Source organism: Toxorhynchites rutilus, chromosome 3, assembly GCF_029784135.1.
Source record: "Toxorhynchites rutilus septentrionalis strain SRP chromosome 3, ASM2978413v1, whole genome shotgun sequence".
Taxonomy (NCBI): domain Eukaryota; kingdom Metazoa; phylum Arthropoda; class Insecta; order Diptera; family Culicidae; genus Toxorhynchites; species Toxorhynchites rutilus.
Window position 1 is genome coordinate 39,215,133 of NC_073746.1, and position 25,967 is coordinate 39,241,099.

The 25,967-nt window shown below is 38.4% G+C and overlaps 3 protein-coding genes across 3 annotated transcripts in view; 1 reads left to right on the forward strand and 2 right to left on the reverse strand.

Moving 5' to 3' along the window:
- Window positions 1-16,540, reverse strand: part of LOC129780495 (uncharacterized) — a 39,488-nt gene extending 22,948 nt beyond the window's left edge. Inside the window, exon 1 of the mRNA XM_055788819.1 lies at window positions 16,168-16,540. Within this exon, the coding sequence (XP_055644794.1) occupies window positions 16,168-16,537 (370 nt within the window). The 5' untranslated portion in view covers window positions 16,538-16,540. The remainder of the gene's footprint in view (window positions 1-16,167) is intronic.
- On the forward strand, window positions 2,358-4,701 carry LOC129780488 (zinc finger protein ZFP2-like). Its single transcript, XM_055788809.1, has 4 exons — window positions 2,358-2,635; window positions 2,722-4,159; window positions 4,221-4,304; window positions 4,370-4,701. Exons 1-4 carry the CDS (start codon window positions 2,495-2,497, stop codon window positions 4,474-4,476), a joined length of 1,770 nt encoding a protein of 589 aa, XP_055644784.1. The 5' UTR covers window positions 2,358-2,494; the 3' UTR covers window positions 4,477-4,701.
- A 561-nt stretch (window positions 16,541-17,101) lies between the features above and the next one.
- Window positions 17,102-25,967, reverse strand: part of LOC129775800 (alpha-tocopherol transfer protein-like) — a 38,655-nt gene continuing 29,789 nt past the window's right edge. Inside the window, exons 5-6 of the mRNA XM_055780902.1 lie at window positions 18,041-18,191; window positions 17,102-17,320 (exon numbers count right to left, since the gene is read on the reverse strand). Coding sequence (XP_055636877.1) covers window positions 17,286-17,320; window positions 18,041-18,191 — 186 coding nt within the window. The 3' untranslated portion in view covers window positions 17,102-17,285. The remainder of the gene's footprint in view (window positions 17,321-18,040; window positions 18,192-25,967) is intronic.

Below are 25,967 nucleotides of genomic sequence, written 5' to 3' on the forward strand. Positions count from 1 at the left end.
CACCGAAACACAACAATGATGCCAACAGCGTAAACAAACAAACACATAGCGGTATGCATTCTTCATTGCATGCCATTTGTTATCCTCTTTCTCGGAAACGCTAGCCGTTCATTTGGCCGCTGTCAATTCGAACTCAAGTAATGGCTGAACAGCAATTCTGACATAACGTTCCACCTTATTATACCGCCTTGGTTAATCCTTCGGCTCAGGCGAGTTTCTCGTTTGTTTTTCGTCGAGTCAGACGAGTTACTCGTCTCATGTGCTCAACAACTTGAGAACAAGATAGTGAAAACTTTTAAGGAACTCTAAGCAACACCGAATTTCCCAACACAGCCATCTAAACCAAGCAGCCTTGGAGAAATCGGCATTGCAAATACATGAAAGTATGGGGACTATTGTTCTCACCGAAATGTGTTCCCTAACACATACTTCTAAACCAAGCAGCGTTGGTGAAATTGGCATTGCAAATACATGTAAGTCGGAGGCATTTTTGTTCCAACTGAAATGTGTTTTCCTAACACAGACTTCAAATCCATGGATCGTGGGAATATTGGCATTGCAAATACATGCAATTCGGCGGTATTTTTGTTCCGACTGAAATGTGTTTCCCCAATACAGAACCAAGATGTCATCATACCAAACGTAACAAGACTGTGGAACTGAATTCGGAAATTGTTTCATTCAATCAAAAATTTAATCAATAAAAACAAATGATTGCTAAGCTAAAGTAGTCCCACGTCAACCTTACGGTTATATCATATATATAACATATATATAACAGGTCACGTTTTTGTGAAATAAAATTAACGTTAATAACTATTTTCACAGCGAACGAATTCTGATACTTTGTACACAAATGGAATCGGGAATTCTCTAATACTTATGACAGACATACAACTGTACTAGCGTTGTACTTCGAAAATTGTATGTCTGTCACCATGTACAGCGCTAGAACCATGCAAGCAACTCAGTACAATCGCTGTACCTGTACTGACCTATTTTACCGTTGTACATTGTTACAGTTGTACTGTGCGCAGCGCCATAGACGATTGGTGGTGGGTAGAATGAACAAACCGAATCAAAGCACTTGGTAAACGTTCTTTTCATTGATTTTCTCATAAGTTAATAACTCATATTGGAGGCTTTTTTGTAGTGTTTGATAGTTTAGACGTTAAATAAAAACCTTTTTCATTGAAATATGTGGTGAAAATTGGGAAAATTTCTTATTGTCAGTTTGACATACGGTACAATGTACAACCAAAGTATGTCTGTCATGGTACGATGGTACCTGTACAACGCTGTATACGTACAACGCAAGTACAGCTGTATGTCTGTCCCTGGTATAAGATTCGTTTGATATACTATACAGTTCAATCCACTAATGGCTAAACAGTTTAAATTAATGAAAACTGGAAGAATTTTCATTTTCCCATACATTTGTTCTGCCGATTTGTGTGCATTCCCGAACAAAGCTGTCAATAACGAGCAACATATACACACCACTTCTCGTTTGTTGGTCATCGAAGCAACATGGTTACCGCAGAGCGTCGAGCGGGAGAAGATTGTTTTCTTGTCGGGTGAAGGAGGAGTATGGAATAGAGTTTCTTTCCACAAAGGCCCTTCTCAGGGCTAGAGGCGGAAACCAAAAATAGAATAGAACGAAAACACAGAAGCGAGTGAGCTAGCATAAAACAACGAGCGGATATCATTAAGCCTAATGCTGATTTCACACACATACACACACAGCTCGATACAAGGAGGGGGAGCCCTCTGTATCAAGGTGTGGGACGACAAAGAAGAACAGCATACGAGAACTTTTTGTGCTAGTGCGGATATGGAAGATTATCCAGAATTTTGAAATAAAGATATACACTGCATTTATTTAGATGAACGTATATTTCATGAAAGTTTGCTTTCAAATACCAGCAGGGCAACATTACTGTTGCATGTTGTGGGGTTCGATCACATCTCAAGCGGAATAAAGGAGCAAAAGGGTTCATAGTTTGTGATCGATATCTTGTGGGAAGGAGAAAGTCTGATGCGAATTGAACCAAAGAAACGAGAAATGATGATAGCTTCCGACTCTACTCGACTCTTTCGAGTGCACTGAAGTAATAAAAAATTAAATATCTAAAAAGATATTACAAAAATTTTAATGCATTCTAAAATAATATCCGAAGTAATAAACAAGTGAATTGCATATTATAATTCTGTAGTTCTACGTCGAAAACTGCGGTCGTGTCATAGATACAACCCATTACAATTTTTCTTTAAAACCTGAGACTTTGAAACGACCTAACTGATGAAACTAATGACTGACACCAATATTTCTCTAAAGGACTACCTTCAACGAGATCAACCATCTGCGGAGCCAGCGGTGTCAACAAAAACATTCAAAGCATAATCACAAACAACTTGTTCGGCTTATTTTCACTGTTCAGAGAGCTGATCGTCAAAAATATCGCACTATCGGCACCGAAATAACTGCCTGAGGATGGATTGCGTTGAAAATGACACGAGTAAATCATCCATATGTCGAATTTGTATGGAAAATCATCCCGAAATGGTGTCGATATTTTCCAAACTTGATGATGCCTTCATAGCACACACCATCATTGAGTGCACAGCAGTGCAGGTGAGTGACTGTACAGTTGTAAACAAAGTGGTGGTGGGTGGAATGAGAGGCATGTTAACTATCTTCATTTGGGCTTCATATTACAGATCGCTGAAGACGACGGTCTGCCGGAGATAATCTGCAAGAGTTGCGTAGGAGAACTGTCCGGCTATAAAATATTCATCGAGAGGGCTAAGGAATCTGACCGAAAGCTGAGAGAGACTTTGAAAACACAGATCAAACTGGAGCGCGATGATTTGGAAGAGTTTGAAAATACAGACCATGCCGAAACGATTGCACCGCATCACGAACTCATATCGGTTGACTTGAAAGTCGAATCCCAAACGGAAAGCGGTGAATATATTCGCAATCAAAGCGAGGAAGAGGAAGGCATTGATTTTGAGAGCTGCGATTATATCAGAAATAGTATCTCTGACGAAAATTTTGAGACATGCACCGCAGATAGTGCTGTAAGAAAAAAGAGAGCACGAATGAAACATGACGGAGAAGAAGACAAAGAAGGAGACTGTAATCAGTTAGATGAACTTGATAACATAGAACAGGAAACTTACAAAATCGTCGATGTTTATAAGCAATTAGTTTGTTGCTCTTGTTTCAAGTTATTCGGATCTCTTGAGGAATTAAAAGAACACGGTAAAAACGTTCACGAGTCTACTAGAAGACCTAATATGAGCAAAAAACATATCTGCGAGTTCTGTTTCCGACGCTATGCCTCTGCGACGGCCCTAAGAATGCATCACAAAAAAGTAAATAGGATTAAACGTGTATTCCAATGCGTCAAATGTGAAACTTGCTTCACGGATCCATCTAAGCGACGATATCATGCTCATAATCATCCCATCGCATCGACTAGATCGTCCGTTATCATGGCTACAGTTCCTGCCCAAGTGCAAGAGAAAATGGGAATTATTTGTTGCGCTCAAAACTGCCACAAAGCGTTTGATACAGAGCAACAACTTATGGAGCACAGTGCAGACGCTCACAAAGCTAACAAAGTTCATTCGATTCTGAACTCCTCGGAGCAACGGCCTGTGGAGTGTCCAATCTGCTACAAACGTTTTATGGATGAAGCCGGTCTCAGAGTGCATCAACAAAGGGTTTACATACCCAAGAAACATGTTTGTTCAATCTGTGGATTGAAATTTTACAACACTAGTGAATGTGATCGACATGAAAGAGAGCATCGCAACGAAAAGATTTTCAAGTGCGAGTTGTGTCCGAAGGCTTACTTCGGTATGGATCAATTGAAGCTACATCTCAGGCGACATAGCGCTACAAGGGAATTCATGTGCAATATATGCGGACAGTCGTACACCCAGAGGCACAATTTGCAGGCTCACATGCTGATGCACGAAGGGAGACTGCCGTTTGAGTGTGAAGTCTGCAAAAAAGCGTTCCGAGTGAAGGCTAAAATGATCTATCATATGAGAGTGCACTCCGGCGAGAGGCCATATCCGTGCCGGTACTGTGATATGGCCTTCGCGGACAGTACGAATCGTACGAGGCATGAGATGTCTCATACAGGTAAAGTTGAATTATGAAAATTGAATTTGTCCATTGAAATTAATAAATATATTATTTTAAGGGATCAAACCGTACAAATGTGAATATTGTGAAAAAACATTCATAACTAAGCGATTGAAGAAAGAACACGAGAATACTCATTCTGGTGGGGAACTGTTAAGCCTATCTTCTTTCCAGTTAATCATAAATTGTTTTTCTTTTACTTGACAGGTGAGAAATCGTACAAATGTAAGGTATGTTCCCAGGTGTTCGACAATTCCAGCACACTGAAGATACATTTGAAGCAACATATGGAGGATACACATGAAGAAGTTTAATTCAGGTTTTGTGGGACAGTATGTACGAATTACGAGGTTTGTTCCAAAAGTTGCACCAAATGCAAAAAAAAATTGAAAGTTCTGAAATTGAACTTTTGAAAAAACGTCACAAAACATCGAATATACGCAACCCGCGGAAATTCAAAAGTCGCGATACTTTTTGAACAGACAGACGTATACGAATTATATCACCTATTCCTAAAATATACAATTTTTCATTTGTTACGTATTTTTTGTTTAGTATTTGGCTCAAACGAAAGAAATGTTCGACAGAATTACATTCATTGATACTGCAGTAAGCTCAGTCAGAAATTAGACGACTGTGCTATTTTTTCACGTCCCTAACATATGTTTTCGTATCATATATTCTATGAATTGGATGCATTTGAATGATGTAAAGCAAAATTGTTGCGTATTTCACAACAAATTGTATTTTTCTGTTACGCTTTATCATGAAAACTAGTGTGAGAGTACGTACCATGACTACATTATATCGAAGTGTATTTTTGGCAACCTATTATCTGGTCATGTCTTAGGTATAAACAAGCTATTCGCAATTTCACAGCATTCCTAGAGGTGAATGAACTGAAAAGTTTAAAATCTCTATAATTCATCACGTTCGTTCACAGCATTCACGATTCATCAGTCATCCAGTTAGCGACCATACGGCAGCGAGGTTTTCAGGCCAAGAGTTATAATTTAGTTTTCCAAATTGGTTTTGGGTTTTTAAGGATTCTATAATTCAAACTATGATCTTCATTATTCATGTCAGGGGCTGTCCACATACCACGTGGACAGATAGAGCACGTTTTCAGACACCCATCTCTCCTTTCGTAGACACTTTTTGTCTACGTGGATTTTCCTATTTTTTTGGAAAAATATCAGGAAAATAATTGAATTGTTTCTGTTTTATGTTTTTGACGTAGAACTACGTCTTTTATTAAGGGTGCCAAATCGAAAAACAGGTCTAGTTTTTATGAAAGGAAGTTAACGTTAATAACTATTTTTGCCGCGAACGGATTTTGGCGATTTACATACCACACGAATCGTCGATACCCTAAGATTTGTTTGATATGCTATACATTACAATCCCATAGTTTGTATATGGTTTAAATTGATGAAAATTGGAAGCAATAACGAGCAACTTATCAACGATCAACGAAGGAGTAATTGTAAGATGTAGTCTCCGTGAACAAAGGAAAAGAAGAAGAACGAAGGGGAATATTTGCCTAGAGTATAAACAGTGGATCTCGCTGAGGCAAACTTTTGTTCTTCGTGAGGAAATCGACTGAACAACATCGTTGCTAGGCGAGCTGAACGACGAGGGATCGAATGCCTTTCTCAAGGCAATGGGGATGGAGGAGTAATATGATGGATAAAATAAAGTTTTCCAAGGGCCTTTTTGAAGGTTAGAGACGAATGAACTTAAGAAGTTTAAAGTCTCAAGCAAGGAAGGAAGGCAAACTTTCAGAATCGTTCTGTATTCAAAGCAATGAGTATCGCTTGTTCTTCCTTGTTTTGCGTCATCACATATTTCCCGTTCGGATTGAGCTGTGGACGCGACCAAATTACTCACAAGCTGGTGTCTCTGGCATTGCAATCATTGCATCAAACTGACGCCATTGCATTAAAGTTCTGAGCTACACAATAGTGTGGGGAATCATCACGCTAGACTATCGTCAGCTCACCAAGAAAATAAATGTTCTGGTATTTTGTCAGTGATTTGGTTTCGCATGACGGTGGGAAAACTCTCTCCACAAAGGATGACAGCTAAGCTAATCTAGATTGACAATATTAGCAGAAAGGGCTTCTATTGAGAAGGGCGCAAAACGGAGATAAGTGTATGTATATTTAGTTGCTTCAAGCTATCGATATATGGATATTTGTGTGCGAACGTGCGTGCTTCATAACCCGTACGTAAAAATAGTGCATCTTCGCTACGCTGAAACCCCCTTTGTATCTGCTGCCGTGTGCATTGGCAATGTAACGATGCAACAATCGCCTATTTTTTTATGCTATGATTGACGATTGTTTGGTGTTGCAAATTATGCAGACGTAATGATCAATATAAACAAGGATGGGAGATAGCGGGAGGGAAATATTTACGCTAGGGTATTAGTAATGAATCTCTGCCTAGGCAACTATTCAGCCTTTTTCCAAGTAGTTAACATTGTTTGTTTTCTGTCATCAATGTATTGAACTGACGCTATGGTGAAGCAGTTGTTAAGGTTATAAAAAAAATATTTGGGGAACACCAAGTTATTCAATAAGTTATATTAAGTTATTAATTTATTTGGGCTCGCGTGTCGATCGCAAAACTGCCTTCAACTAGGATTGCATTTGCGCTAACTATGATTAAAATGAAGCAGTGCTACCCTTTTCGAGGTTGTTGAGATTGACAGATAGAGTTTATTTCGTTTATTTAGTCACCAAGAAAGTAAATGTCGTTCTGGAATTTTGTATGTGATTTGGTTTCGTTTTCTCCACTAAGAATGACAGCTGCGCTTATCTAGAGCATGTATTGTACTGGGAGCACAAGAATGAATCATCAAACAATTATCGTCAAATGATTCTACAATAAACAAACATTTCAGGGCGAGCAAACTGGTAGAATGGTTATTTCAAAATTTTCGTAGCATTATAAAATAATATTCGCAGTTATAAACAAGCGTCTTGAATTGAACCATAGCGTAGTTCTACGTCAAGAATGCGGTCGTATCTTGAACACAACCTCCTATTTTTTTTTTGAAAAACAAGAAATTTGAAGGGTTACATTTAAAACATGACCGCATAGTTGACATGGTTGACATACGTTACCGTATTTGTTGTACATTGATTTTGAATATTTTCGAAGAAGATATGATGATTCAATAAGTAAAAATGTTACGACCCAGCAAACATTAAATCGTAAATTAGCGTATACAGGGCGACAGCGGTTGCTTGTCAGTAAAATAAATGTTAATAAAAACACAACAAATGATTGAAAAAGGTTAATTTCCTGAAAGCTTACATTTTATTATTGAGAAATTCCATGCTCAGCTCGAACCTCTCACCTTTTTTTTCTAACTAGCCGTAGACGTTTCTTGAACGCTTTGCAACTGACACGCACCTTTTATTGAGGCATATTGTCAAAAATATTGATCAAGAGTTTCTATTTTTTCCAAAATATATATTTTTATCAAGGCTCATATGGCGTTAGCCTGACGGGGCCGGAAGTACAATATTTTGACAGTTTTTCTTATTATCTATGTTAGTAATATGTAACCGATTACTCGCGGTCGGCTCGAGGTTAGTATTACAAGTGTTCTCGTAATTGGGATGTTGCTGTCTCCAATACTCTGTACGTGTGCCCGACAAGGGATACTTCCTATTGGGATGCAGCTGACCATTAATCAGCAACGTCCCCCTTGTCTGTACCCCATATCTAGCGTGGTGCGTCTTCTCGACTCGAGGAATCCATGATAGAATGGTCACTAGCCGGCGCAATCATAAGCTTGTGTAGAGTTGTCATGAGCGGTACAACCTTTGGCTCTTGTTGAATGATCAGTGGACTGCATAACCTTGTGTGTGTGTGTATGTATTGCCGCGACTAAGTAAAAGTTTATAGATCGGATAGGAGGGATATGAAACAGGGACACAACGAAGGAAACACCATTAAACGTTGACATCGGCGTTTCTGAGGAACTGGTATAAGAGTTTCTGGAAAGTTTCAATAGTGTGACCTTTTGTGCTTCCAATTTTACTGAACATGTATCTCCATGCAAAGTAATCAAAAGGATTTAGATCCGGTAAACTGTTCAGAACAGTTATTTCCATCTGGAATCAATGTCGAAGCATGGCGTAACAAATGGTTCTTCAAAACATGATCGATGTGGTAATCAGTATTGATTTCTACTCCTGACTCGATAAAAAGTAGTGGAAGCTTGTCATTTTGGGAAATTCCACCCCATACCATCACTCTCGACACATTTTAGAACCGCTGCACTATCAATTTATTCTTGGGAACATTAGCAAGATTCGCTGCATTCACTTTATCATTCTGTTGATTGTGAGTATCTAACAGAAACATTTTTTGCTTCGAAGAAGATAATAACACAATCAGCGTGCCGCTGCAGCAACTCCTTGTTTCGAATCACTGTAGCCTTCTTCTGCTTCTCCGTTAATCTGTGAACTCGCTGTTTTTTATTTGCTTTGAGTTTCAAATCATGTGTGAGGATGTTCTGGATCGACGTATGGGGAATATTCGGATCCTTGGCCATCGCTCCCTTTGTGTAGGATTCCGGCGAATTCGTTCCCTTACGCGTTTCACCATCATTTTGATCAACCGCTGGATGAGGTCCATGCCTTTGCTAGACTTTATACATACCCATCTCCTTGTATCTTTTCTTGGAACGGAGGATGAATCTCTCGAACACATGAACCGTCTCAAGATATCACACGGTCTAATTTTTTTCAAATGTAAACCTACTACCAGCTAGAGATGTGCCATCCGCTCATGAGCTGTTCCGAAGAATCGACTCTTTGAAGTGAGTTGACGCGGAACAGCTCGCAAAAAAAATCAAACAGCTCTTCAGCTCACTTTGATGATGATGAAGGAGAGAAAAGAGCTGTAGAATTGAAGAGAGTGTGTGAGCTGTAAGATTCAAATGAACTGACCGTCTCTCGCTCTTCGTGTTAAGACATCAGTTTAGTTTCATTTGTCCCTCGTCTTTTCAACTGTTATATTCGCGTTGACGGCATTGAGCTTTGTTTACCAGTTTAGGGGGCGCCAAAAATAATAATTGGCTCTCAGGCATAATGAACACGTTTTTAAAATTCAAATTATTAATGAAAATTAACTTCTGTGTATCAAATGAGTATAATATTTCAATGAAAAACACTTTGTTTGCAGGCGGTGCAAAAATCTCATAAGATTTTTTTTTTTTGAAGAAAACTTTCTATTGTAATGTAAAGCCTCAGTAAAAATGTCGGAAATGTTGTACTCGCCGAGTCTGTTGTAAATAATAGTCTGGAATACGTGTTTCAAGTAATTAATAATATGGTGTGAAAAATTTCATTTGAATTTTAACATTTTCAAACTGGCTTCGTGGCTATCGAGTTTGGGACCCAAATTGAAAGTCGGCACTGACAACTGAGCTGAAGAGCTGTTCATAAAGAACAGCTCATTTAGATGAGCTGATATGATCAGAGCTGTTCATCATGATGAGCTGATTTGCACACCTCTAGTTTCAACCCCAGTGCCGCACTAACTGCTGTAAAAACGTTTTTTTATTCACTCAGTTTCACATTCAGTGTCGCACTAGATCGCTCCGAAAGCTGTTAGTTTCGCACTGCGATGTTTCACGGGTTGGCACTCGGATTCACCAATACAATTATACTGAACTGTCAAGTTCCGAGTATTGTTTTGGAAAATCTAAAAATAAAGACTATGAAAATCTGCTGCTTTTACTTTTGTATTATTGGAATCGTAATCCAATTCGGATTCTGATTTTGAAGAGTATATTCGAGTAGACGGCATTAAGCTACGTGTGCTTTCATTTGAGGCGAAAATAATGATGAATATTCAGGTGGAATAAACATGCTTTCAAAATCAAAATTATGAATGAAAATTTACTTTAACATATCGATTATTTATTTTATGTGATGAAATAAGAGGTTATCTTTCCGATATCGCAGAAACATATTGAACGAAAACTGTGTCTAATGATGATTTTATATTATAATAGTAATTATTTGTGGAACAAACAGGAAATGCATCGACAAATGGTTAAGTGAGTGTCAGAACTACATGTGTTGGGTAATCAAACAATATGAAGTAAAAATTTCATTCAAACTATTATATTTTTACACTGAATTTGGTCCTTCTGAACTTATAGAGAATAATTTACCTCCCAAGCATTAATATCGCCACCAGACGAGGACACTGTACATTTGTCGTCGGAAATATAAACAAATCAGACTATATAACGCACACCAACAAACCACCGCATTCGTAAACAGCGTTGCCAATATTCCAGTTTAAACTGGATTCTTCCAGTTTTTTTTTCTTCGATCCAGTCAAACAGTTAAACCTTGAAATCTTCCAGTTTTTTCAAATATTGTCCAGTTTTATCCAGTTTTTTTATATTGTGCTTCAGTTTTACCAATTTTATGTGAAATAAATTCACAATGTATAGATATTATCCCTCCCTCACCCTTTCTATTCCTTAACCAATTTCGTTTTTTGACATTATTCATTCGATCGATCAAAGGGGTATTTGCCTTGGATCGATCTTTCTTTTCTTATACACTCTCAGTGCTATTTTCCTCCTGCTTACATTTCCGAATTCAATACGATTAATGCGCAGAGCGTGTGGTGTCTACCCAAGCAGCAACGTTCTAGGTTTATATACATATTATATTAGGCTGTCAAAAAAGTCCTGCGGTATTTCCGCGAGGTGTCGTAAGCGCGTAGTTCTAGTTGTATTCATTGTATCGAGTCATACTATAGCTTGTTGGAAAGGTATTTTTAGCTATAATATAGTCCTTGATAGTGTTTTGTTTGGTTAAGTCGTTCGTGAGTTATAGTGTCGCAAATATGGAGCAAAATGAAGAGAAAATCCGACATATTTTACAGTACTACTATGACAAAGGCAAAAATGCATCTCAAGCTGCCAATAAAATTTGTGCAGTTTATGGACCCGATACAGTTTCCATTTCCACCGCACAACGATGGTTTCAACGTTTTCGTTCTGGTGTAGAGGTCGTCGAAGATGCGCCACGCTCCGGAAGGCCTGTCGTCGAAAATTGCGACAAAATTGCTGAATTAGCCGAGAAAGACCGGCATAGTAGCAGCCGTAGCATCGGCCAAGAGCTGGTGATAAGTCATTAAACCGTTATTAACCATTTGAAGAAGCTTGGATTCACAAAGAAGCTCGATGTATGGGTGCCACACACGTTGACGCAAAAAACATCTTTGACCGTATCGACGCATGTGAATCGCTGCTGAATCGCAACAAAATCGACCCGTTTCTGAAGCGGATGGTGACTGGCGATGAAAAGTGGGTCACTTACGACAACGTGAAGCGCAAACGGTCGTGGTCGAAGCCCGCTGAAGCGGCTCAGATGGTGGCCAAGCCCTCATTAACGGCCAGGAAGGTTCTGTTGTGTGTTTGGTGGGATTGTCAAGGAATAATCTATTATGAGCTGCTTCCCTATGGCCAAACGCTCAATTCGGACCTGTACTGCCAACAACTGGACCGCTTGAAGGTAGCACTCATGAAGAAGAGGCCATCTTTGATAAACAGAGGCCGCATTGTCTTCCATCAGGACATTGCCAGGCCACACACTTCTTTGGTGACGCGCCAGAAGCTCCGGGAGCTCGGATGGGAGGTTCTTTTGCATCCGCCGTATAGTCCGGACCTTGCACCAAGTGACTACCACCTGTTTTTGTCCATGGCGAACGAGCTAGGTAGTCAGAAATTAGCCACAAAAGAGGCCTGTGAAAATTGGCTATCCGAGTTTTTTTGCCAATAAGGAAGCGAGCTTCTATAACAGGGGTATTATGAAGTTGGCATCTCGTTGGGAACAAGTCATCGAACAAAACGGCGCATATTTGACTTAAAACAGATGATTGTAACTAATTTTATGAACAAATTAAAATTCAAAAAAAAACCGCAGGACTTTTTTGACAGCCTAATATGTTCTAGGTCCTCCAAAACATGCTGAAGTTCAGACCAATTGATCTACCATTTCAACAACGACTGGTGTAATGTTCATAGCAAGAAATCTAACCCTAAATGGTTCATAGAGCCCGCGTGCTATGCTGACTTTGAGTTTATATAAGCATTATATGTTATAGGTCCTCCAATTCATTCTGAAGTTTAGAAGATCATAGGATCAATGTGCTCCATTGACTTTAATTGATATGAATATTAAACCCAAGTAATCTTGCTTCCGTTTACATCCGTTTACATCAATCGATCCTTCAACGAAATGAAAATCCGAAAAACTCATGTGTCACAACATGCGGCAAAGATTATTTTTAGGTAACCTAAAAAGGAAAACCTGTAAAATTAATAAGACCGGCTGTGTCTTCCTCAATCGAAATCCATTAAATCCAATCCAAAAGAGCTTCTCACAATTAAAACCTGAGAAGGTATCCGAGAGAACTTCTCTAAAATCAATCGTCTCGGCAATACGTTATTCATAGCTTAATAGTACTCCATTCGCGACGGCGGAGAGTTAACTTTGGGAAACATGAAAAGATAACCGGAAGAATTCTAAAATCAATCGAACCGGCGTTATATTCCGTCATTCATCTATATTGAAATTCCATCTCGAAGGGACATAGTTATCTTTCTGAGAAGCCGAGAGAACTCCTCTAGAAACAATCATCCCGGAGCCATGTTCTAGCTTTATAGAAATTAAATCGCGACAGAGGAGAGTTATCTTCAGGTAACCTGAGAAGATTACCGAGAGAAATCCTCTGGAACCAATAGAAATTCCTCGAATATTGTTTCACAGTAATGTTCGAGTGGTGGGAAACGTTATTTTGATCTGCTCGAATGGTTAATTAATGGTTCATTTCGCTATTCATGAGCCACATGTAAATATTACACGAAGCTTCGAAGTAAGGTCTATTTCTCAAGCACTGGAATAGATAAAAAATATGTTTTGAATAACTCAGAAAGAAAAACTTCTAGTTTTTTTTAGGAGCCATCTTCCAGTTTTTTGAAAAATATTATTGGCAACTCTGTTCGTGAAACTGAAAACGTTTTTTTATTACAGAGTCAGTTTGGCACTAAGTAAATTTTTAAAACGAATTCGCTATAAATGTCCATATTTAGTAGGTATTAATGTCCATACATAGCGGGTCAAAATAGCTACGTTATGGAGATCCAAATTGCACAGCTGGTTTGAATGGCCACGCATATCGGAAATAAATTCCCGGATATGATGAATGCGTAAATTTGTTCTACTGTGTTCTCTTCATCGATGCACCTCCCGGTTTTGACAGCTGGTTGTTTACATCTAAGGGTGGGTTTAGTCTAGTGATATATTCATGTGAAGAAATATGATGAGATTTATAGAAATCGCATCAACCGTTTACACTAGCGTGAACTTCTATAATGAATATATTCATATTTTCGGTGAATTTCTTCACCTAAAGTAGAACTGCATCCAACTTTAGTGATTTCTCACCAGTGAGAAATTCACAAGCGTTTACATATGCTGAATTTATTCAAGTTATATATACCTCGAATAAGTGTATCATATTTATTCTCACCCGTTTACACCTATTTTCACGTGAATAAATCCATCTATAACTATAGATCTCCCTAATGTAAACCCGCCATAACACAACCATAATTCTAGTGCACGGGAGCGTGGCCGATTGACCGATTGAGAACCGAAACGTGAGACTGATGCAAGAACGGATACGCTAATCAGCCGGAAAGTAAAGAAAAACCCACGAACGACCATTCGGGCGACTCGGGTTTGGTTTGGTTTTGCACCTTTTCAATCGCACTATTCGACGACGCTTGGTGGAACGGGATCTGAAAAGCTACTTCGCCAAAAAGCGACCGAGGATCTGCAATACCAATACGAAAAAAACTTCAGTTTGCGAGGGAAGATGTTCACAAGCCGCTGGAGTTCTAGAAGCGCGTTATTTGGTTGGAGAGTGCCGGAAGAGCAACGAGGGACTCTAGGACCGACTATGAAGGTGGTGGAAGCATCATGGTGTGGGGCTGTTTCTCGTGGGCTTGGGTGAGAAACTTAGCGCTGGTCAACGGTGTTTCGAATGCCGATGGTTACATCGACATTTTGTGCGAGAACATGGAAAATGGGACTACACCTTCCAGCAAGATAAGAACCAAAAGTATACTGCGAAGAAAACAGCAGCATTCTTCCGTTCAGCCCGGATCAAACCAATGGTGTGGCCACCTCAAACCCCGACTTGAATCCTTTTGAGATTTTATGGGTGATTTTGGACAACAAGGTGGACAAAACTCGGTTTACAAACAAGCAATACTATTTTGCGTAGTATTGACCGAAAGTTTGAAAACACTTTTAATATTGGAACGCTTCCATTTTAAATGGGGTTGGGTTTTTTCTTATGCCGCGTATAGTATTTCAAAATAAAAGCGCAAAGCGGGTGGCCGGATATTGTGAGTCTAATCATGGTTATTTAGTGATTCAAAATGGCCGCGCATAACAGGTGGACATGATCGTATGTAGCGGGTGGATGTATACCACGGATTGTATATTATGTTATATGTGACAACGCTGTGCACCAGCACTCGCGGTGTGGTTTGTAAATCACTCGGCTACCTATGTGTAATTCATCTAAATAAGCAGAATTTAATTTTTTCCACTGAGAAAAAACATTTTTCATCCAAAATTTACCAGAATATGAGATAAGCGTGTACAAGGTTATCCATTTCATGGCTCGGAAAATATATTTCTGTATTATGACCAGGGCTCGGCATAGTCATAGTCAACTGAGGATCTATCTGACTGAACGGATAAAGTCAGTTGGAAATGACTTTTGGCTTCTTCGCGCAGTTTCTCCGCCAAAACGACTAAACAGTCTGTTGGGCGTTTGGTCGCTTTCCCCCTCTACGACTCGACTATCTCATTTCATTCTTCCCAGTCAAATTGTCTCCATTGTATTTTGAAGTTACTTCCCCTAAAACGAATTCGTTCCTCTCCCTGTTTGAATTCAACGTGGTTTTACATACGCTACAGGTCAGCTAGATTTTTTTTTGTATCGAACACGAAAATTACTAACACGTATAAAATAGCGTGCAGTGTGTTTGCGTTGTTTTGCACGCTATTTACTAATACTAACGCGAGGACCTTCATAGCATACCTAATAACTGAGTAGGTTCGTTGGTTTGAGTTCACGATGGGTAGACAATAAACCGTTCATTAATGGGGTAACTACTTTTTTGCATCAGAAATAAAGTTTTCGTTTCTTTTTATATGGACGTAAAAATAAGATTGCGTGCCCGGGTAACAATTTCGTTCCTAGGGAGGTAGAAATGTGGATTGAAGTCAGTTGAATGAAGAGGCAGATGTGTATTCAGTCATCCTCGCTAGTCAACACTAGTCAATTCATTTTCTAGTCAATTCACTTTTTGTTGACGGCGACTGCCGAAGCAGTTCTAGTCGAAGCGAAGGTACTGAGACTAGAGTCGGTCTTCAATTTCCATCTTCGAAGATTTCGGGCCCTGATTATGACAGATCTAAAACATGGATATCATCTATCAATCTACGCAAAATATTTTCCCGGGAAGTCTTTTGAGCGTCTGAAAAACCATCATTTGAAAAGTAACATCAAATCATTGAATTGGAATTTGTTCCTCAAATTTCACGGTTCAAACGAAAAGATAAAAAAAAATCGAATTATAGGAAACTGATGAATTTAGATTCGTGATTCAAGGTATTTTTTTTTCAATATTTTACTTCAAGAATCACACACTGGATTTATTTTCTCACAGTTCCAGGAATTTATAGAAAAAATATATTTCGATAATTTGAATAAGAGTTAATGCTAGAAAGTTTCCTATATAAACAATATTGAGAAGATAATGTATCTCACAAAAAGAAAATCGCAGTTCTTTTTGCACATTTTTGCTTTGAATTACTTAATAACAATTTGTTAATATTGGGCAGAAAAAGCCAGAATGGATTGAATTTCCTTACCCTCCTTTCCACAATACTGGAATAAATTCAACTCGTCCAATTCAGCTCTTCCAGGAATGATTCTATGGTATCCATTGATAACACCTCGCTCGCTTTCCCTGCCACAAGTATCAATCCACTCGTCGAACGATTCTTCATCACCCAATTCAAATTCTTCGCCACTAACAAAATCACTCTGACAGTCTTTCCACTGTGTTTTCTTCGGAAAGTTCTCCTGGCGCAAAAGATTATGTTGGCATCGATCGTAGAACCCATCATTTCCGTTATCTGCTCCTGTTGGGTTGCAATACGTATAAAAATAGCACTCGTAAAGATCTTGCATTGTTCGGTCAAAACTATCAACACCGCGGCGTGGAATCCTGATGAGCATCCATTCGCTACAGCATGCAAAACACTTTTGACGAACGACAGTCACAAACAATTGGATCGAACTACAATTTGGTCAGAACCGCCGCCCGCTTCTGAAGGTGAAAAAAATGAAAACAAAAAAAACTTAAAAGAAGGAATAAAGGATTCTAACTTTGGAGCACCGAAAGCGATACCGAAAAAAAAACTGCTGGTAGAGGTTGTAATACCGGTAATTGATAACACCTTTCCTGAGGGCAGTCGTTTTGCTATTCGCTTGTCCGCGAGCACGTGGCGGGCGCACCATTCTTTTTTTCGTTTCTTCTCCGCTTAGTAGCAGATGTGTTTACCGTAATGATTCTGAAGAGTCATAAAACACCTTTTCCCTCTACACATATGCAGGTGAGCTCTTCCCGCGCAGCGGCCTGTGGAAGAATATTGTTAATCATGTGGGTGGGGTTGCTTCCAGGAGGAACATGTTATGTCTACCGCCAATTTCTGCCTCTGTTACGGACACTGACTTTGGTTATCTATTCAAATTGCGAGCGGTTGGATTGTTCGGAAGAAAGGAAGATACCGGCCGAATGACTCATTTGTTGAGCAATTTTATTTCGCTTCGAACTAGAACTTATATTAATTGGTAATAAAATAACGTTTCGAGTGTCGATAATTTCACGGTGTGTAAAGCTGATAAAGATTCCAAAACCCGTTTAAAATTATCACATTAGGTTAGAGCTTACAGATATGGAGAGAAGAGACATTCAGAGAATCTGTTAAGATTTTTTGGGATACCCGTAAGAGTTGGCACCTGTAAAGAAATAGAAAATCAGTTACTCAGGGTTCTCAAAGAAATATTAGGTGGGGGGAAAAAATCATTATTTTTGCATGAAATTCAAATGATGTTTTAGAGATAGCTTCAAAATGCCTCTCCCAGAAGCTGGATTCAAAAAGGAGATCGCTGTTTGGGTGCCACACAAATTGCCACAAAAAAACATGATGGATCGTATTCCCAACTGCGAAGCCTTTTCCCTATCGACCTATTCGACCTATTTCTTAAACGGATAGTGACTGAGGATAAAAAATGGGTCACATACGGGAACATTGTGTAAGAACGATCTATTTCGAAGTGTGGTGAAGCAGCTCAAATAGTGACCAAATCAAGACTAACGGCCAGGAAGGGACTACTGTGTATTTGGTGGAACTTGAATGAATCATTTATTATGAGTTGCTTCCCTATGACATTATGAGTTGCTTCCCTATAGCAACAACTTGACCATTTGAAGCTAGCGATTGACCACAAACGGCCAGAACTGGCCAATAGAAGAGGGTTGTGCTCCATCTGGACAACACATCTATAGTAACTCGCCAGAAACAATAGTCAGAACCAGGCACTAAGCGATTAACACCTTTTTTGCATTGCAAAACTAATATGGACCAAGACTTCTATGAAAGAGTCATTATGAAGTTTTGAATTTAATGCAACAATAATGAATTTCTTTCTCTTCAACCTAATATATTTGTGACTTACTTTCATACTCCTTCTGGTACAATGTAAGCAATTCACCAATTAATCGACCATCATAGTCCGGTGCGTCCAGATTACCCCCATAACGCGGGCGCAAACATCCCGGATCGACGTGGGATGTTAGCGATTGCCAATCTCTATTGTGGAAAACAATCTGCAAGACACGATATATTAATAAAAGATCTTAGATCTACGGACACTGAAAATCGAAAAAAAACGATGGCTTGGGAATTATGTGCTTGATAACATGTCTCGGGATCAAGGGCAGTATATTTTCTATATTTTTTCTTGAAAGCTGAGAATTTTTTATGTAACTAATAATCGAAAAATAAGAGATGTGTTCTATTTCACTAGTTATGGTGAAAATATGTATGTATGAACTGCCCATGATTGCATAGGAGTCGTAATCGACAACACCATTAGTGTTGGGAAAACGCATTTTTGTTGTTTTTTGGCCTACAAGCATAACCATGCAAATTTCCGATGAAATGATTTGTCCAGTTGAAAGATATCGGCAAAAAGAGGGCCTAGGCGATTTTGCGGAATATAACATATTTTTTTCCATTTGGAAAACACTTGCGTCTATTTATGCGGACAATCAATCGTTTCAATGAGCATTTGTCCGCATAGTTAGACGTGATCACCAGGTTGCTCTGTTTGTAGCGTTAGTATTTACAATTTCGATAATAGTCAAAACGTCTCCGTCGGTGAAATGTCTGGAAAAGGTGCTCTTGATTTGTTGCGAGTCTATGATAGTACTTTTTTCCTGAAGAATACTCTGGGATATGATAAGAACAGCAGGATCGTGTTTTTTCAATCAATTGAATTTGTGAAGTCAATCTGCAATGTTGGTAATTTTAGCAACATAATTCACCTATATCACGATCAATCGCAAGTTAGCAAACGAGCTATCGCTGGAATTTGCTGACTTCAAAAAACATCACCATCGTCGATAATATCAACAACGAACGCAGCGAGCAGAGCTATCATCGCGCGATGCGGAGTCAGCAGAACGTTGTCACGATAACGGCAGTCGAATAGAGTGTGGGAGAAAATATTAGAATCAATAAAGTTAGTCTGATTCGATCAGCGTAGCTAATAAGATCTTTTTTAAAAACTCCGAACCATCCGTGGTTATTTAACTGGCGCCCGAATAGGGACCTTCGCGGCGGGAACTGTATAAGTGCTTTCTAAAATTCCTGAAAAGTAGTGTAGTGTGGTGAAAATTGGTCCAAGGAGCCAAAGGACTAACGAAGCGAAGTGAAAGACACCGTGGGATATCATCTCCGATCGGCACAAAAGCCCTAAGTAGCCAACGGTAAACCGGATCAGCTTGAAGTGCCTGCTTTCACCTCCCCCGCAAGAGCGAAGGACAAAAAAAAAGAAGTCCAGTCACCAATGCTGGCCGAAATTAGGACACGGTCCTTTACGTAAGTTAACTTTTATTATTATTTTGCATGTGAAAATTCAACAAGAATAAGTGTATAGAGTGCATTGAAAAAATATAATTGAAAAAGTGTATAAGTGTAAAAAGAGGTACAAAGAGTAGAAAAAAATCAAAATTAAAAAGAGTAGATTAGATTTTTATTTCGGCAAGATTATGAATCCTGCAGAATTTGCAGCTGCTCCAGCAGCAGCTAACCATTTAACAAATCAGCAATTCTACGAAATAGGAAAGGTGCCAGATCTTCTTAGAGATCTTCAGCCTTTTGACGGTAGAGCCCAGGAGCTATTGGCGTGACTCACTGATGTTGAAGAAATCATAAATTATTATCGTATAAAATTTGCTACACCAGATCAGATAGCAATAATTGAAAAATCTGTTAGACGTAAAATTCGCGGCGAGGCTGCAGATATCCTCAATGCGAACAACATCACGTACGATTGGCATGATATCAAAGAAACTCTGTTACTCTATTACAGAGATAAAAGAGATATTAAAACTTTAGACGTTGAGCTTACTACAGTGAGAAAAAATCCGACCGAAAGTCTCAGCAGTTATTATAGTCGGGTGAATGAACTACCCTCTTCTATAATCATTCAAATTCAAACAGACGAGAAAATGAGCCGGAATGCCATCTCACATATTACATATTATCGAGAAAAGGCATTGGATTCCTTTATTAGGGGTCTGGAAAAGCCTCTTAATGTATTGTTGAAAACTGCAACACCAACAAATTTGGCAAAAGCATATCAATTCTGTATTGATTACTACAATATGGATGCGAGAAGCGCCCCATTCAGAAATGAGTTCTCTAATTATCAGGTTCCAAAACCCAGAGAGCTAGATATGCCCAGGTTCCCGCCAAAAATTCCTCCTCGTAATCAAAACTTACCTCCTCCGCCACCGAGAAATTTCCAACAACCACTTTATCCTCAACAGGATTTGAATCCCTTTCCTCCTATCCAAAAAAGTAATCCAAATCCATTTTTACAACCTCAACCACGATTCCAACAAAATCCCAATCCATTTTTGCAGTACCAAAACAGATTTCAACAAAATCCAAATCCCTTCAACCATCCACCGAGACCTCTCCCGAGACCTGAGCCGATGGAAGTAGACCAAAGTATTCGGTCACGAATGCTAAATTACGGAAACCGACCATCATTCCCTATAAAACGACAGAACCCCCCATCATTACAAGTACAAAATTTCAAAAGGCAAGCACATCCTATGGAAGGAACAGCATCCGATAACGAAACAAATATCAATGATGTGACTAATGTTGAACAATATCCAGAATATCAGTTTGAAGAATACGAAACTAATCAGGATTCCTACATACCCGATGACAGTATCGAATTCTCTGAGAACATTGAACAACCCGATACAACCCAAGAAACGATTTTTTTAGGATGGAACCCAAGCTGGTAAAACCAGCTCTACCATTTATCTATTTGAAAACGACTATCGGAAATTTTCCCTTCCTTATTGACACTGGAGCGAATATAAATTTAATCAACCCTAAATTGGCATGGAGTTACAACATTTCAAAACCATACGATTTTTCAGCAAATCAAATTGCGAGCGCTAATGGAAATTTCAATGCCACATCGGCAATTGACATAAACTTCTTTTATCCAAAAATAAATTTCAAATCGCAATTCCTACTTCACAAATTCCATCCGTTCTTCTATGGAATTATTGGTACGGGAATATTAAAAGCCCTCAATGCAAATATCGACATGAATAGGATGACTCTCACTTTAACTAGAAATTCTGAAAATTTAGTAATCCCTCTACAGGAGTACATCCCCCAGAAGCAAACTACGAACAATTTAGAAAAATTTAGAATTTCTCATCTCACCTTCGGAGAAAAGGAAAAATTGGAAGAAGTTTTGAATGCCAACAAAACGGTGTTTCATGAGCCGAATTCAAAACTTACATATGCTACAAAAATTGAATGCACAATTAATACTACAGACGATATTCCAGTGCACCAAAGAGTTTACCCTTACCCAGCAGCATATACAGAAGAGGCAAACAAACAAATAAAAAAGCTTCTTGATGACGATATTATCCGTCCTTCCCGTTCAGCTTGGACAGCCCCCGTTTGGGGGTTCCCAAAAAAACAGATGCATCCGGAGAAAAAAAATTCAGAATGGTCATTGATTACAGGAAAATTAATGAAAAAACAATATCAGATCGATACCCTATGCCGGAAATTGGCTACGTAATCGATCAACTTAAAGGCCAAAACTATTTTTCCACGCTTGATCTGGCCTCTGGCTTTCATCAGATCAGGATGAAAGAGTATGACATACAAAAGACAGCATTCTCTATAAACAATGGCAAGTACGAGTTCACTAGAATGCCATTTGGCTTAAAAACGCCCCTGCAACTTTTCAAAGGGCGCCTTGCAAGAGCACATAGGAAAGATCTGTTACGTTTACATTGATGACGTGATAGTTTTCGGAAAAACTCTCGAAGAACATTTGAAGAATTTGAATATTATTCTAAAAACATTAAATGAAGCGAACTTCAAAATTCAATTGGACAAATCCGAATTCTTACATTCTGATGTAGAATTCTTAGGATACATAATCAGTTCGGAAGGCATCAAACCAAATAATAAAAAAATTGAAGTGATTCAAAAATTTCCAGAACCCAAGACGATAAAAGACCTGAGATTCCTTGGAATGATGGGTTATTTCCGTCGATTTGTAAAGGACTTTGCGAAAATCGCAAAACCCCTAACAAATCTTCTACGAGGGGAGAGAAACCCTATGTCGAGCAGAAAAATCTATCTTTCCGATATTGAAAAACAATGCTTTAATAAAATGAAAAACTTACTTTCATCATCTGGCATATTAACGATTACGAAAAACCATTTCTACTAACAACAGACGCCTCAGACTTTGCTATCGGAGCGGTACTATCTCAAGGCGAGAAAGGTAAAGACAAACCGATACATTTTGCTTCAAGAACATTATCAGCGACAGAAGAAAGATTCTCTGTTCCTGAAAAGGAGATGTTAGCAATTCATTGGGCCTTACAGACGTTTAGAAATTATCTTTATGGAACCAAATTTAAAATTCTTACTGATCATCAGCCCCTCACATTCGCACTCTCACCAAAGAATATGAACGCCAAACTCAAAAGATGGAAATCGCACTTAGAAGAGCACGATTACGAAATAGTATATAAACCAGGAAAAACTAATGTTGTTGCTGATGCATTGAGTAGAATGGTATGCTCTATGACCGTTACTCAACATTCTGCTAATACCAGTGACGATTTCTACATTATATCAACAGAGGTACCAATTAACGCTTTCCGTCATCAAGTAATTATTAAAAAAGGTCCAAATTCAGTAAGAGTCGAACATCCTTTCGAATCATATACAAGAGTTTCTATTAGTATGAATGACATTAACGAAGCTTCTATCTTGCAGGTTCTAAAAAATTATTTTAACGTTAGCTTGGTAAATGGATTATTAACAGATGAAACCATAATGGGAAAAATTCAAGAAACATACAGAAAACACTTCGGCCAACAACGACTGTTAAAAATTCGATTTACTCAAAAGCAGCTCGAAGACATCCAGGATGAGGATAAGCAGTGGGACGTTGTAAGGAACGAACACATGAGAGCTCATAGATGTGTTCAAGAAAATAAACTACAAATTATGCGGAAATTCTACTTTCCAAAACTTCATCAAAAATTGAGAGATTTTATCGTCAACTGTCGTATCTGCAATGAAAATAAATACGACAGAAATCCAATAAAATACCCCCTTCAGAAAACTCCAATACCTAACGCTCCTTTCCAGATTGCTCATGTAGACATACTATTCCTCCAAAATCTACATTTTCTCACCTATATAGATACATTCTCCAAATTCGCCCAAATTATGTTCGTTGAATCACGAGCAGCAGTTGATATAGTTCCAGCTCTTAAAGAACTCCTTTCAAAATATAAACACCAGAAACCTTGGTTATGGACGGCGAGAAGTCATTTATGACCGGAGACCTGGTAAATTATTATAACAGTAATGGAATTAGCACCTATATTACAGCGACTGGTAGAAGTGAGATGAATGGAACAGTTGAACGGCTCCATTCAACACTTCTAGAATTGTATCGAATCACCAAAGCAGAAAATCCTACTAAACCTGTCATTGAACTCCTTCACATGTCCGTCCATAAATACAATTCTACCATACACACAACAACCAAATTCACTCCATATGAAACAATCCTTCCATCCTCCCACACACCTGAAATTATTGAAAAAGTCTTTGAAAACCTGAAAAAGAAACAGAAGCAAGACCTCGACTATCACAATAAATCAAAGAAAATCAAAAATCCAAAAGAAAATAATGAAGCTTTTGAAAAAACGAGACAGAGGTTGAAACATAAAACTAGATACAAAAAAATAAAAATATCAAAAATTAATAACAGCACAGTCACAACCGATGATGGAAGAAAAATTCATAAGAACGATATCAAGATAAGAGAAATCTAATTCATTGTATTTCCATTACAGATTAGGACTTTTGATACTTCAGTTAGGATGGGTTACCGAACAAACTATATCCCTCAGGAGCTTGAGAAACCAACCTATTCTGGCATTCGATTATGGAACCGGAAGAGTAAAAATTGATTCACATCTCTATATTCACCATTTCAATATCAGTTCATATCAGTACCACATAAAAAATTTGAGGAACATGTTTGATCAAATAGAAACCAATCAATTTTCCACATTAATCATAGAAGAATTTGAACAGATTGATCATGTGCTGAAAACACTGAAATATTTCAACTAAAAAAGCCAAACGATGGGATAGCTTAGGATCAGCATGGAAATTTGTAGCAGGCAGCCCAGATGCTGACGATTTAAGAATAATTAACTCCTCACTCAATAGTCTCATCCAGAATAACAACGCACAGGTAAAAATCAACAAAGAACTAAAGCTACAGATGAAAGAAAATGTACTTAAAACCTCTCATGCCATATCATTGTCTAACTCGATATCTTATGAAAGTCAGTCAGTCAATATATTCCTAAATTTGAAATATCTACTTGATAAATTAGAACAAATTATCGATAGCATAAGTTTTGCAAAGATAGGTATTCTAAACAGAAAAATTCCAAGTCCAGGAGAAATACAAGCACTAGTTCAAAAATTACACGATGAAAATGTAAAAACCCATTCTATTACCGAAGCACTATCGTATGCAGAATCATCAGTGGAAACCAACAACAAGGAAATAGCTCTGCTCATCAAAATTCCGAAGCTAGACGGAAGAGTATTTACAAAAATTCACATCTATCCAATCAATCATCACCAAAGGCAAATCCACATTACGAAACTAAACTATCTGACACACGGCAATGAGATCTACGCCGTCAATTCTTTGAATCCAACAATCTTCAATATAGACGAAATAATACCAGAAAAATCAACATGCATCTCAGAACTTTTGAATGGAAAACCAGCCAGTTGTAACTTTACTCTCGACCCCATACAAGAAGAAATCATTATTATAGACAACAAAAACCTCAACATAAGCTACAACAGAAATTTCTCACTAACAACCAATTGTGGGATCATCAACAGAAACTTATCAGGTTCATTTTTCATTTCATTTGAAAATTGTGATGTTTCGATCGACAACAACACATACAGCAGCAGTATCCAAAATTTAGAAGAAACTCCTTTACAAATACCGCTAGAAGGCATTTCTGTGGAACAGAAACACCTCATCATCAATTTGAGCCTTGAACATTTACACGAATTGCATCTCGAAACAAGAAAGGATCTGGAAAATATCAAATAACAAACAAATAGTTTACACTGGCCAAAGATAACCATTTTCGGAGGAATCACTTTTCCCTTCACCATCAACAGTATAGCTATACTTTATATTCTGGTATCCAACAGATCGACAAAAATCGAAATTCAACATGAAGATTCATTGAAGGACGCCCCAACAATATTGGATGACAAATCCATCAGAAGATTGACGTTTGCAGATGTGATTTGCCTGGAGCCTCATCACTAAGCCGGGAGGAGTAAGCAAACGAGCTATCGCTGGAATTTGCTGACTTCCCAAACATCACCATCGTCGATAATATCAACAACGAACGCAGCGAGCAGAGCTATCATCGCGTGATGCGGAGTCAGCGGAACGTTTTCACGATAACGGCAGTCGAATAGAGTGTGGGAGAAAATATTAGAATCAATAAAGTTAGTCTGATTCGATCAGCGTAGCTAATAAGATCTTTTTTAAAAACTCTGAACCATCCGTGGTTATTTAACTCGCATAAAGATGGTGAAGTGACTTACTCCAATGGTTTGAGTAAATGCTGAGTATGTGGAATAATTCAATGTTGAATCCGAGGAGTAACCAATATTATTTAATTTTACTACTGATCTGATTGTTTCATTATCTACTTGAATATTGAAATGCAGAAATTTAG